At 50.3% G+C, this 13934-nt stretch overlaps 2 protein-coding genes across 3 annotated transcripts in view; one reads left to right on the forward strand and one right to left on the reverse strand.

Annotated features, from left to right (window-relative positions):
• Positions 1-7708, reverse strand: part of ALAS2 (5'-aminolevulinate synthase 2) — a 20790-nt gene extending 13082 nt beyond the window's left edge. Inside the window, exons 1-2 of one of the 2 annotated variants that reach the window (XM_055003274.1) lie at positions 7546-7708; positions 5599-5792 (exon numbers count right to left, since the gene is read on the reverse strand). In XM_055003274.1, coding sequence (XP_054859249.1) covers positions 5599-5792; positions 7546-7693 — 342 coding nt within the window. In that variant the 5' untranslated portion in view covers positions 7694-7708. Of the gene's footprint in view, positions 1-5598; positions 5793-7545 lie in introns of those variants that run through there. The other variant, XM_055003275.1, reaches the window with a different exon arrangement.
• Positions 7670-13934, forward strand: part of LOC129346539 (uncharacterized) — a 15833-nt gene continuing 9568 nt past the window's right edge. The window contains exon 1 of the mRNA XM_055003881.1: positions 7670-7748. Coding sequence (XP_054859856.1) covers positions 7703-7748 — 46 coding nt within the window. The 5' untranslated portion in view covers positions 7670-7702. The remainder of the gene's footprint in view (positions 7749-13934) is intronic.

The raw sequence follows: 13934 nt of genomic DNA on the forward strand, positions 1-13934 counted from the left end.
CTATTATACTTTTATTATACTTCAGTAGTTCTCAAACTGCCACAGTTTTCCTCCCACCTCCCATTTCTTCTCCAAATATTGTTTCAGCTTCTCCCAATCTGTGTTAAACTGCCCTGAGTCCAGATTTCTCAGTTTTCTTGTCATCTTGTCCATCTCTGCCATATACAGCAATTTGTAGATCCAATCTTCAATAGTTGGCACTTCTCGTACTTTCCATTTTTGCGCATACAAAAGTCTAGCTGCTGCTGTCATATAAAATATTAACGTCCTATGATGGGCTGGAATTCCCTCCATTCCCAAGTTTAGTAGCAGGAGTTCTGGGTTCTTATTTATTTGAAACTGTAAAATTTCACTCATTTCTCTTATTATTTCCCCCCAGTACTGCCTGACTACCTCACATGACCACCACATATGATAGAGGGAGCCCTCATGCTTCTTACATTTCCAGCATTTATTAGAAGTGTTCAAATTCCCTAGCGCAATCTTCTTTGGTGTCATGTACCAACGATAGATCATTTTGTAAATGTTCTCTTTAATATTAGTACATGTCGTTGTCTTCATTGTAGTTTTCCACAAGTATTCCCATGCCTCCATTGTTATTTCTTTATTAAAATTTATAGCCCATTTCACCATGTGTTTTAACTGTCTCGTCCTCGGTATACCATTTCAACAGTACTTGGTATACCTTGGATATTCTTTTCTTGTCTTCTTTAAGAAGGGTCTGCTCTGGTTCCGAGTTCTCTGTTCGTATACCCCCCTTTACAGAGTCCGAGTTATATAAGTCTCTGATCTGTCTATACTGGAACCAGTCGTAATTAGGTGATAGTTCCTCTTGCGTCTTTATTCTAAGTTTAGATGCTTCAGTTTTAGTTATTTCTTTGTACGTTAAACATTGTTGTTCATTATCAACAGCTCTCGGATCTATCACCTCATATGGAACCACCCACAAGGGAGTTCCTTCTTGTAAGTAAATTCTGTACTTCTTCCAGATTATATATAGACTTCTCCGTACAAAATGGTGCAGGAACATCGAGTTGACCTTTACTTTGTCATGCCATAGGTATGCGTGCCATCCAAAAAAATTTTTATATCCCTCTAGGGCTAATAGTTTCTTGTTCTTTAATGTCATCCACAGGCCCAATTATGTCTTTGTAGGAAAACACAAACTATGTCTTGGTCCAACTGAGGCCTGGTTCACCCAAACAGGAGAATCAGGTGGTCGAATGGGCTATGCCACAACTGATGGCGGAGGCTTTCATTTTGCAATGCTCTCCCATGTTAAACGTTCTCTGCAAAAAGAAATCTAGCAAAGAAAGCAAAGTGAAAAGCTATGACCTCTCTCCTTGAGGCGATAGTTTTCTATTGGCAAGGACTTTTTTTTTAATGCAAAAGAACATTCCAAGTCAGAATCTACCAGCTAAGGTCTGAACAGAAGCGGTGCTCTCATGCTGTATCCTAGGCATTCCACTACCACCCCATTCCCCTCATTTTATCTTCACAACAACCCTGTGAAGTAGATTAATCTGAAAGAAAATGACCTGGATCGCTCCAGTGAGCTTCATGGCTGAGCGGGGCGGGAGGCATGCTTACACTTGTCTTGGGCCCTTAGAAAGGATGCTCAGGGCTTTTGCTTGGGGTGGCTAAAGAACAAGAAGTGCATGTGCGTCTCTGGGTGTGGAATTCAGGGTAGGCCTGAACTTCTTAGCTATTATTATCTTCAGATATCTTTTAACCTTTGACTTGTGTTAGGTTGTGTGTGTATTTATGTGCCGTCAAGTCGCCACCGACCTATGGTGACCCTAGGAAGGAAAGACCTCCAAAACATCCTATCATTAACAGACTTGCTCAGATCCTGCAAAATGGAGGACGTGGCTTCTTTGAGTCAGTCAAGCCATCTTGTTTTAGGTCTTCCTCTTTTCCTGCCGCCTTCCACTTTTCCTAGCATAACTGACATTTCCAGAGAATCGTATCTTCTCATAATGAGACCAAAGTATGATAGCCTCAGTTTTGTCATTTTAGCTTCTAGGGAGAATTCAGGCTTGATCTGATTTAGTGCCCACTTTATTTGTCTTTTTGGCCATCTATGGTATCATACAAGTATTTAGACAATTAACATTTATTTTTATTCTATTTTAATCAAAGATTAAAGCATTTGTGTTGGCACTGACATCCATGGAGAGAAGAAAGGATGATTTTTGCCCATTCCCTCCTCATGCTGCAGGCCTCCCAACTCCCCCATTTGTTCCCAGAGGTTCCCTGTGTCCCAGAAGGAGCATTTCTGGGAGCATTTTAGGAGGAGACACAAGGCAGGGAGGTCCTGCGACACTGGTGGAAAGGATCTCTTCCTCTCTGTCTGTGTCTGTCTGTCTGTCTGTAGAGACAGAAAAAGAGTGCTCAGGTGCTAGTCTGAAGTGGGCTGTAGATGGCACTGACCTCCTGTCATCTGTGGTAGGGTTGCCCACCTCTAGGTAGTAAGGCCTGGAGTTCGCGTGGGATTACATCTGATCTCCAGACTACAGAGATGCATTCCCCTGGAGAAAATGACAACTTCAAAGGGTGAATTCTATTCCATCACGTTCCTGCTGAGCTCCCACTCCTTCCCAGAGTCCACCACCCACAACTCTCCAGGAATTTCCTAAACCGGAGTTGGAAGCCCTAATCTGGGGGCCACACTTTACCTCCTTTCTGCTCTAAAATCCCACCTGGAATACAGCTTATTCTAAAATATGTATTTATTTAATAGCTTTAGGGTTGCCAACCTCCAGGTGGTGGTGGCTGAAGATCTCCTAGAATTACAACTGGTCTCCAGGCTACAGAGACACGTTCCCCTGGAGGGAATGGCTGCTTTGGAGAGCTGCCTCTAAGGCGACACATCCCTGCCGACGTTCCTTCTCTCCCACTTTTCCCAGGCTCCCCCTCCAAAATCTTCAGGAACTTCCCAAACCGGAGCTGGCAATCCTTGTCATTGTGAGCTTTCGTAAGCAGCCCTGAGCGCAAAAGCAGAAGGAACGTCAGCTCTTTGGGTTAATCGGGAATTTGAAAATGTGCATTAAGAGGAATGAAAAGTTGGAGTGGAGCGATACTTGTCATGGAGAGATGGTGCAGGGCGGGTGTGAGCTTATGTCGGGAACTGATAAACTCAGAGTTGTCCAGTTTACAGAAGACACACCCTGGCCCTGCTGGGATGATTATAGTAGAGCTCAGGGCTGGATCTTAGCCCTTAAGGGGAGATGGCTAAAGACTGTGCTGGTTTCCTAGAAGTAGAGAGGAAGGCTGTCGGCAGCTCCAGACAGACCAAACATTGAACCCACAAAGGGGAAGCTTTCCCCTTTCGGGGGGCTCTGCAAATTAAAAAAGGCAAATTAAAAAATAGATCCCCATCACTGAAGTACAGTCTTCTTTTGGGGTCAGTAACAGAAGCTGTGGTGTCTGCAGACTACCTGGCAACCAATGCTCAGCGGCATTCATTTTCACCCAACATGTTTTAAAACCTCAACCAGACACAGAGAATCTTTTTTTCCCCCTTCCAGGCTTCTTGTTGCTAAACATGGCTCCTCAATGAGCCTTTCTCCATACAGGTGATGATATTTTTTCCCAATAGGGGAAAAGGATTATGGGAAGGGGGGGGGATTTAACAGAAAAACCAGGGAAGCAAAGCAGGTTCAGACATTCCTATCTGTTGCAGGTGGCCTCTGTGGTTGCTGAAGGCTTTAAAAATGAAGAAAACCTACGTTGTCACATGCAATTCAGTCCTGTGTCCATAGCAAAACTCTTCCCATTGTCACTGTGAAAAAACAGTCAGCACGACAACTGGTCCACATACAGTGAAATACCTGATCAGGAGTATCAAATGAACTCCCCTCTCGTGTGCGTGTGTGTGTGAGAGAGAGAGGGAACGAACGGCCATCCCATAATTACCTAGACCATAAGCCAGTACTTATCCTGTGCCATGCCAGCAGATTACTACTGCAGGAAGAACTCTACAAAGCTACAGCAGACCTTCACAGAGTAGAGTTGCCAACTTTGGAAGTTCCTGGAGATTTGTGGGCAGAACCTGGGAAAGGGAGGGGGTCTCCGCAGGATAGAAAGTGGTAGAGTCCCCCCTCCAGAGCAGCCATTTTCTCCAGGGGAACTGTCCTCTATGATCTAGGGACCACCTTTAATTCTGGGAGAACTCCAGCCCTCGCCTACTCTAGGCAACTCCATCTCTGTTATCCTTGCCCTCCCATTAGAAACAGCCTGGCTAACATAAGGCACACCGGAGGAGGAGGACTTTTTTTTTTATCTCACTAATAATTTCTTCACCTCACAGAAATCATGCAGAGATGGCTGAAACTGTACAAAGTATCCAGCAAGCCAGATAGAAAATTTGCTTGTCACTTCCACGCAGAAGTTTTGTCATAGTCTAAACTGGAGGTGGGTTTGGGGGGTGAGGTGGGGGGGGCACATTTGCACCATTTGGGCCAAGCAGAAATACCACTCAGCAGGGATAAGGGCCAGAGATGGGTTTGGCTCAGGGAATGTACAGTGGAAGCAGAACAGGAAGATTATTGTTATTACTACTACTACTACTACTACTACTACTACTACTACTACTACTACTACTACTACTACTACTACTACTACTACTACTACTACTACTACTACTTCGATTTATAAACCGCCCATCCTCAGGGGCTCTGATGCCAGAGTAGACATAAAGAGGGAAAGACACACAATTGTGAACAGGTTGGTCATTTCTACAAGCATCTATTTAGGTCCCTGGTCAGGAACTAATTTCTTTGGGAAAGCCTGTTTCTGAGGCAGAGGAATGGCAGGTCAATTGAGGTGACCAACTTTGAAATGGACCTTGTAGTTGTCCTTTGAGTAGTTGTGCCTTTGATGTGTTCACAGTGCCATCAAGTCACAGCCAATTTATGGCAGCCTCTCATGGGATTTTCAAGGCAACAGATGAACAAGAGACGGTTTGCCATCACCCGCCTCTATGTAACAACCCTCATCTTCTCTGGTTGTCCACCCAAGTATTAACCAGCACAGTCTCAGCTTACCTTCTGAGAGCTGACAGTATCTGACTGTACTGACCCATCCAGGTCAGTCGATTACATTTGCTGGCTGGTAAAGAGTCCAGTAGCACCTTTAAGACTAGCCAACTTTACTGTAGCATAATCTTTCGAGAACCACAGCTCTCTTCGTTAGATGCACGCATTAGTTGGTTAGTCTTAAAGGTGCTGCTGGACTCGTTACTATTTTGCTACTACAGACTAGCACAGCTAACTCCTCTGGATCGATTAGCGGACTGATTTCTGCAGAGCAAATTTCCTCTCCAGAGACAGGCCGTGGTCTGGCTGGCTTGTTTCCCAACATTGAAAGCAGGGCCACCTGCCATGACTGCCTCCCTCCCATTCCTTTCTTCCCCTCTAGATTGGCACTTTGGAAGGGGACTAGGCAGCATTCCTTGGAAGGCCTGATTTGGCCTGGGATCCCCAGGTGCCCACCCTGAGATCACTAGAAAGAGAGGGGCGTACGTGGGGAAGAGGAAAGAACTGAGCCACAAACAGAGAGAAGGGAAATGGAACCAAGATGGCACAAATTACTTACAAGATGGTTCACTGGTGCTTTCCAACACTGTTTTGACGATCCTTCAAGAGGCAGGACAATGAGGTCAAAGAGGCAGCCGCTCGCCCCGCCAGCTCCCTTCTTCTCTAGCTGTTGACCTGCCCTGAGGCCGAACAACCTCTGAGCTCCCTCCTGTACTTGCACAGCCGCTTGGAGCTCCTGACCCCACCCGCCAGCTGAAGGGAGAGATAAGAGGAGTGGGACCCATCTCAGATGTTAAGAGCTGCAGTCATGGGGCAACTGCCAAGCGGTTCGATAAAACCTTAGAGACTAGCAGTGGAAAAGACTCCAAGAGCACCTATAAGACTAACAAAATTAGCGGTAGGCTATGAGCTTTCATGAGCCACAGCTTGCCTCTTCAGATATTTATTCTTGTGTTAACTCCCCCAGAGTGCACTTCTTTTCTCCTCTTACCTAAGCTAAATAGAGTGCTGGTAGCAGGGGGCTTCTTGGGAAATTACTTTCCTGGAAATAACTGTCAGTATGGAAACAATCCGGATTTGCTCTTGGAATTTTGCCCTGCTGCCTATATGCTCCGATGCCATCCTGTCTTCTCAGAAAAGTGCCATCTTGCCCCAGCCAGCCAGCAATTCAGCACATCGGCCCAGAAGCACCCTCAATTGGTGGAAGGCCCCCCCTCCACTTGTACCAGCCCCCCCCCCCCAGACTACTGCTAGTATTTTTGCCCATGGTGGGGGAAGGAAGAAGAGGCCCCGGGAACGTTTCTGACCACCAGAACTTGCCATCAGTGGCTCGGAATAGATATTCTCCAAAGCCACACTCTCTTTCCCCTGCAGCGCTGCCGAAACCATGCGGGGCCCCCAGACAGGGATTCCACCTGGGCCCCTCCCCATGTGACCCTGATCCAAACCAAACAGTATTGCTGTTACCATGAATCGATAGCGATAAAAGGATCCGCCTGCCCATCCGTTGGCATCTGTCCATTTGCGGCCGGCGTTAGAAAATTGTCATGTATGTCTGTACCCATCCATCCTTGTCATTGTTCTATAGGGTTGCCAGCTCCAAGTTGGGAAATTCCTGGAGATCTTTGGGGGGGGGGGTGAAACCTGGAGAAAGTGGAGTTTGGGGAGGGAAAGGACCTTGACATAGCATAATTCCATAGAGTTCACCCCCCCCCAAAGTAGCCATTTTCTCCAGGTGAACTGATCTCTGTGGCCTGGAGACCAGTTGTAATTCCGGGAGATCTCCAGCTGCTACCTGGAGGCTGGCAAGCCTCTTGTTCTAGGGGATGATGATTGTCTGTACTATGGTTTGATTTCATATTGGAAAGGCTGTGGGCATCACTTTTGTTTCTCTCTCTCCCTGCCTGGGAACTCAGCTTCATAATCTGGGTATTTCTCTGAAGCTCCCCGAAATGACCTTGGACTGTCTGAAATGTTACTATTACTCTTATGCCTCTGTCTTGTCTAGCTCTAGTATAAACTCCAGCAAAGATTCTCAGACTTTTTTCCGCTGGAAGTGGTGGGTTGGGGGGGGGAATGTTTGAGTATTTAGACCTGTATGTTCCTTAAGCCCCATTCCTTTCAAGGAAGCTGTACTGCCTAGAAGCATTTTAGCTCCTAAGTAAACTACGGACCTGCACATGGAAATGATTTGATTTCTGAATAAAAGCCATTAACCAGGAACCTGTGTCTTGATGCCAGTGGCCCAGAGATCCGTCTGCTGTATCCTGTCATCCATAGCCTGACAAAAATAAAGCTCAGGATCTGAAATGGACCGTCACCTTCAGCATGATTGTGAGTGTTTCAGAGCTAAAAAGGAAGAGAATCGGAACATCTGGCCCAGGTTGTCTCCAGGTCTCCCCCCCCCTCCCCTCCTGCTATTTGCAACAGAAGCAGACAGTCTCTCTTTCCGGCAGGCCTCTCCCCTCAAGAAAGCAGTACAACGTGTTTGAAAACTGGTCCCCACCTTCAGGATGCCGAAGGGAGCTGCAGCTCCAAAGGGAAGAGAATCGGGACATCCCGGCCCAGGTTGTCTTCAAGGCAGGCAACATGTCATGCGAGCTTTTCAGCAACCGGTCGTCTTTCACTAATACGCCATCCCCCCAGTCTGCCATAGAAAGCTGATGGGTGGCCTTGGACCAGTCATGCTCAGCCAGACATCCTTCACAGGTAGGGCGGCCGGGTCCCCTCACCAGGCCCGCAGGGGGAGGGGGAAAGCTGTGGGAAGAAGCCTCCTGGCGTGCTCCCAGGGTGGCATGGAGACATCACTCCCGGAAGTGACATCATCGTGCACGGCCAATTGGGCCCCCAGTGGGGAGGGTTGTTTGAACAGGTGATGTGAGCTCTCTGCAGCTGGAGTGGCCCTGTGAGGGGGCGTGGGGTCGCAATAAACAGTGAACAAGGGAATGAAGTGGTACGCTGGAGCTTTCCCAAAGTCTGCAGGGGCGCAGATGGGGGCGGCTGCCCGGCCCACCAGACAGCTGCAGCAATGAGACCGTTGTGTCCCACACAGCCTCTGCCAGCGCTCTCAGCAGAGGCAGGGCGGAGGAGGGGGCTGCTTTCTGCCAGCACCAAGCTGCTTCGCAGTGCAGCTGAGAGAATGCTGCAGACAGTGTTTTCGTGATGAAGGGGAACTACACAAACGGACTGTCGTGTTCTTATGTGCCTTGCCCATGAGCATTCCTTGCGGTGATTTTAGTTTGCGATCCCTCCTCAACGGATGAGGTAGAAGAACCTGAAAAGCTTGATGTATTTTAAAAGCATGAGACGAAGGGCCGGAATCGAACCGAATCCATGGGCCTGGGTAAGATCTAGCCTCCCAGAGCAGAACAATGTACAGACCCTGCAAAATCCAATTTTCAGGCTGGCCATTAGAATGGGAGATTATTCTCATCCTGCCAAAATTAAAATATCCACCCCTATAGCAAGTCATCTCTTTCTGCAGTCAGATGAGTGACTCGCCAAAGCCAAGCAATAACAGAGGCAGGGCCTTTTCCAGAAAACCTGGGAGGGAAAACCGTTGTTGAACTGGAAAGCCTGCCATTTTGGAAAAGGAAACTGAGGCACGTACCTTCCTCGCCTTCACACCCAATGAACAAAGAACGGTCACTGACAGCTACGGCGGTGCCATTTCATCCCCCTCTCGCACAGGCTGGTCCACACGTGAATATGCATTACTTGCCAACTCAGTGCAATGACTTGTGGCTGGATGCGTAAGCCGGCACGGGCCCAGTTCTCTCTGAGGTCCAGCCCTCAGGTTGCGGGGAGCATTTCACCTGGCTGAGTGCCTCCTGATTTCAAAACCCCTTGCAAACCTAGTTTCAAAAAGCCTTGGACGCCGAAAACTAAATGTTAGGGAGAAGTCCAGCCCATCCTGGCATTCTCCAGCCTAGCCTGGCATTCGGTCCTGCGGGGGCCATCCCAGGTGGGGCCCTGCCCTGCCCTGGAGCAGCTGCGGCCTTTAGCCTCTGCTGCCGCTTCCGCACCCCACGGGGATAAACAATTTTAAACAGGGCCTCTTTAAGCTAAGTGAGATGGTGTGAAAGATGGCAGTTAAAGGATGCCTCTTTTTTGCTAATAGTTCCTGTTTCTGAACAAAGATTTTCTGGAGGCTTTTTAAACTCAAAAACAGAACCTTGGGTTGGCAGTTTGTATCAGTTATGGGGTGGTATAAATTACTTGTCATTTGTCTTTCATAATTCAGTTCAAAAAAATTAATGAACACTTTAATAATTCAAACGACAAAGAAGAACTGCAATAAGAACGTTAATAACTATAAACACAACAATTACTCCAATATTAATAATGATAATAATAATGAGAAGTAATAATACAAATACTATAATCATAAGGTTACTAACTCAATAGGAAGGGCAATATTATGAATAATGACACAATAACATCTGCAAAGATCTTACTTACTTACTTACTTACTTACTTACTTACTAACTAACTTAACTAACCAACTAACTAACTAACTAACAGACCCAAGAACTGCAATGGTGATGTTGGGGGGTGTCAGCTCTTTCCTCCCCCAGCTTTCCACACATGGTCTGTTGGGCTGTAGGGCCCTCGGTGGTTGATGGGCAACGGAGCCACGTCTGAGCTGACTGCAGGCAGTGGTGGCGCTGGTGCCGCACGGAAGCAGGCAGCTGCCCTCACACACGACTACCTCTCCCAGCCCCGCCTCACATATAAGACAGACAGTATCTGGAGTCAACGGGCCACTAGTCATCTTGGGTCAAGTGACGTTTCCTAGATATGAGGTTGTGCATATGATACTTCCTGATGGAACAAAGAGAAGCAGGCTGGGTCAGCCAATCAATCTACCCAGAAGAGGTGGTTCCGACTGGGATTCCTGCGATAGATGGCATGAACGGCATTGCAAGAGGACGGAAAATCCCCCCTTTCTCAGCTGCGGGCTTGCCCCACAATGAGAGAGCAGCTCAGACCTGTCGCCAGGCAGGATTGGTGAATGGTGTTTGGTGTGATGGACTACCATCGACAGAGTTTTGCCACTGCGTTTGCTGCTACGGGCGTGAACATGGAGACCGCTAAGCTCGGCAAATCAGACTTTGAAGAAGAAGAAATAGAGGGCCACTTTGGATCATCAGAAAAACGTGACAGGGTTTCCTGGAATGGATTTGAATACATCCTGGGATTGTAAAAAAATGTGTCCCAGAAGAGGTCTGTGGCAGTTTTTCTGACCTTGAAGGCAGTTGCAATGCCAGACTGCTTGGCAAGATCACCAGAGGAGGGGCGGGCTAGGGAAGGCGGTTGCGGAGGCAGAGGTTAGAAACCCCCCTTTCTGAATTGTTTTCCCTGCCCGTCTCCTGCTGTCATAATCTTTACCTGTTCTGTAATGTGATAATGAAATTTTCTAAAGCCTTTTCAATAAATTAAGAAAGGGTGACAGGTGCCCTGTCCCCTTCTAGGGCCTAAGACCCACCCCTAGCCCCTGGAAGCACTACCTGTCAGGTCATGGCACTACCCCACGGGACAGGAACGGACCTCCTGCACCCCTGCTCCTCAGAAGGGCCTAGCGGGTCCATGTGGCCCCTCTATGCATTCTGCTCGTCCCCTGGACCAACAGGAAAGGGTTTGGTTTTATGGGGTGCTAGTGTGGAATGCCGGGGGGCAGGCCCAGCACCCCTGCTCCTCAGAAGGGCCTAGCGGGTTCATGTGACCCCTCTATGCATTCAGCTCAACCCCTGGACCAACAGGAAAGGGTTTGGTTTTATGGGGTGCTAGTGTGGAATGCCGGGGGGCAGACCCAGCACCCCTGCTCCTCAGAAGGGCCTAGCGGGTTCATGTGACCCCTCTATGCATTCAGCTCACCCCCTGGACCAATAGGAAAGGGTTTGGTTTTATGGGGTGCTAGTGTGGAATGCCGGGGGGCAGGCCCAGCACCCCTGCTCCTCAGAAGGGCCTAGCGGGTTCATGTGACCCCTCTATGCATTCAGCTCAACCCCTGGACCAACAGGAAAGGGTTTGGATTTATGGGGTGCTAGTGTGGAATGCCGGGGGGCAGAACCAGCACCCCTGCTCCTCAGAAGGGCCTAGCGGGTCCATGTGACCCCCCTACGCATTCAGCTCAACCCCTGGACGAACAGGAAAGGGTGTGGTTTTATGGGGTGCTACTGTGGAATGCCGGGGGGCAGGCCCAGCACCCCTGCTCCTCAGAAGGGCCTAGCGGGTCCATGTGACCCCTCTATGCATTCAGCTCACCCCCTGGACCAATAGGAAAGGGTTTGGTTTTATGGGGTGCTAGTGTGGAATGCCGGGGGGGCAGGCCCAGCACCCCTGCTCCTCAGAAGGGCCTAGCGGGTTCATGTGACCCCTCTATGCATTCAGCTCAACCCCTGGACCAACAGGAAAGGGTTTGGTTTTATGGGGTGCTAGTGTGGAATGTCGGGGGGCAGGCCCAGCACCCCTGCTCCTCAGAAGGGCCTAGCGGGTCCATGTGACCCCTCTATGCATTCAGCTCAACCCCTGGACCAGTAGGAAAGGGTTTGGTTTTATGGGGTGCTAGTGTGGAATGCCGGGGGGCAGACCCAGCACCCCTGCTCCTCAGAAGGGCCTAGCGGGTCCATGTGACCCCTCTACGCATTCAGCTCAACCCCTGGACCAACAGGAAAGGGTGTGGTTTTATGGGGTGCTAGTGTGGAATGCTGGGGGGCAAGCCCAGCATCCCTGCTCCTCAGAAGGGCCTAGCGGGTCCATGTGACCCCTCTATGCATTCAGCTCACCCCCTGGACTAATAGGAAAGGGTTTGGTTTTATGGGGTGCTAGTGTGGAATGCTGGGGGGCAGGCCCAGCACCCCTGCTCCTCAGAAGGGCCTAGCGGGTCCATGTGACCCCTCTACGCATTCAGCTCAACCCCTGGACCAACAGGAAAGGGTTTGGTTTTATGGGGTGCTAGTGTGGAATGCTGGGGGGCAGGCCCAGCATCCCTGCTCCTCAGAAGGGCCTAGCGGGTTCATGTGACCCCTCTATGCATTCAGCTCAACCCCTGGACCAACAGGAAAGGGTTTGGTTTTATGGGGTGCTAGTGTGGAATGCAGGGGGGCAAGCCCAGCATCCCTGCTCCTCAGAAGGGCCTAGCGGGTTCATGTGACCCCTCTATGCATTCAGCTCAACCCCTGGACCAACAGGAAAGTGTTTGGTTTTATGGGGTGCTAGTGTGGAATGCTGGGGGGCAGGCCCAGCACCCCTGCTCCTCAGAAGGGCCTAGCGGGTCCATGTGACCCCTCTATGCATTCAGCTCACCCCCTGGACCAACAGGAAAGGGTTTGGTTTTATGGGGTGCTAGTGTGGAATGCTGGGGGGCAGGCCCAGCATCCCTGCTCCTCAGAAGGGCCTAGCGGGTCCATGTGACCCCTCTACGCATTCAGCTCAACCCCTGGACCAACAGGAAAGGGTTTGGTTTTATGGGGTGCTAGTGTGGAATGCTGGGGGGCAGGCCCAGCATCCCTGCTCCTCAGAAGGGCCTAGCGGGTTCATGTGACCCCTCTATGCATTCAGCTCAACCCCTGGACCAACAGGAAAGGGTTTGGTTTTATGGGGTGCTAGTGTGGAATGCAGGGGGGCAAGCCCAGCATCCCTGCTCCTCAGAAGGGCCTAGCGGGTTCATGTGACCCCTCTATGCATTCAGCTCAACCCCTGGACCAACAGGAAAGGGTTTGGTTTTATGGGGTGCTAGTGTGGAATGCTGGGGGGCAGGCCCAGCACCCCTGCTCCTCAGAAGGGCCTAGCGGGTCCATGTGACCCCTCTACGCATTCAGCTCAACCCCTGGACCAACAGGAAAGGGTTTGGTTTTATGGGGTGCTAGTGTGGAATGCCGGGGGGCAGGCCCAGCACCCCTGCTCCTCAGAAGGGCCTAGCGGGTTCATGTGACCCCTCTATGCATTCAGCTCAACCCCTGGACCAACAGGAAAGGGTTTGGTTTTATGGGGTGCTAGTGTGGAATGCCGGGGGGCAGGCCCAGCACCCCTGCTCTTCAGAAGGGCCTATCGGGTCCATGTGACCCCTCTATGCATTCAGCTCACCCCCTGGACCAACAGGAAAGGGTTTGGTTTTATGGGGTGCTAGTGTGGAATGCTGGGGGGCAGGCCCAGCATCCCTGCTCCTCAGAAGGGCCTAGCGGGTTCATGTGACCCCTCTATGCATTCAGCTCAACCCCTGGACCAACAGGAAAGGGTTTGGTTTTATGGGGTGCTAGTGTGGAATGCAGGGGGGCAAGCCCAGCATCCCTGCTCCTCAGAAGGGCCTAGCGGGTTCATGTGACCCCTCTATGCATTCAGCTCAACCCCTGGACCAACAGGAAAGGGTTTGGTTTTATGGGGTGCTAGTGTGGAATGCTGGGGGGCAGGCCCAGCACCCCTGCTCCTCAGAAGGGCCTAGCGGGTCCATGTGACCCCTCTATGCATTCAGCTCACCCCCTGGACTAATAGGAAAGGGTTTGGTTTTATGGGGTGCTAGTGTGGAATGCTGGGGGGCAGGCCCAGCACCCCTGCTCCTCAGAAGGGCCTAGCGGGTCCATGTGACCCCTCTACGCATTCAGCTCAACCCCTGGACCAACAGGAAAGGGTTTGGTTTTATGGGGTGCTAGTGTGGAATGTCGGGGGGCAGGCCCAGCACCCCTGCTCCTCAGAAGGGCCTAGCGGGTCCATGTGACCCCTCTACGCATTCAGCTCACCCCCTGGACCAACAGGAAAGGGTTTGGTTTCATGGGGTGCTAGTGTGGAATGCCGGGGGACAGCCCCAGCACCCCTGCTCCTCAGAAGGGCCTAGCAGGTTCATGTGACCCCTCTATGCATTCAGCTCACCCCCTGGACCAACAGGAAAGGGTTTGG

Source organism: Eublepharis macularius, chromosome 19 (assembly GCF_028583425.1).
Source record: "Eublepharis macularius isolate TG4126 chromosome 19, MPM_Emac_v1.0, whole genome shotgun sequence".
NCBI classification, from domain to species: Eukaryota; Metazoa; Chordata; class Lepidosauria; order Squamata; family Eublepharidae; genus Eublepharis; species Eublepharis macularius.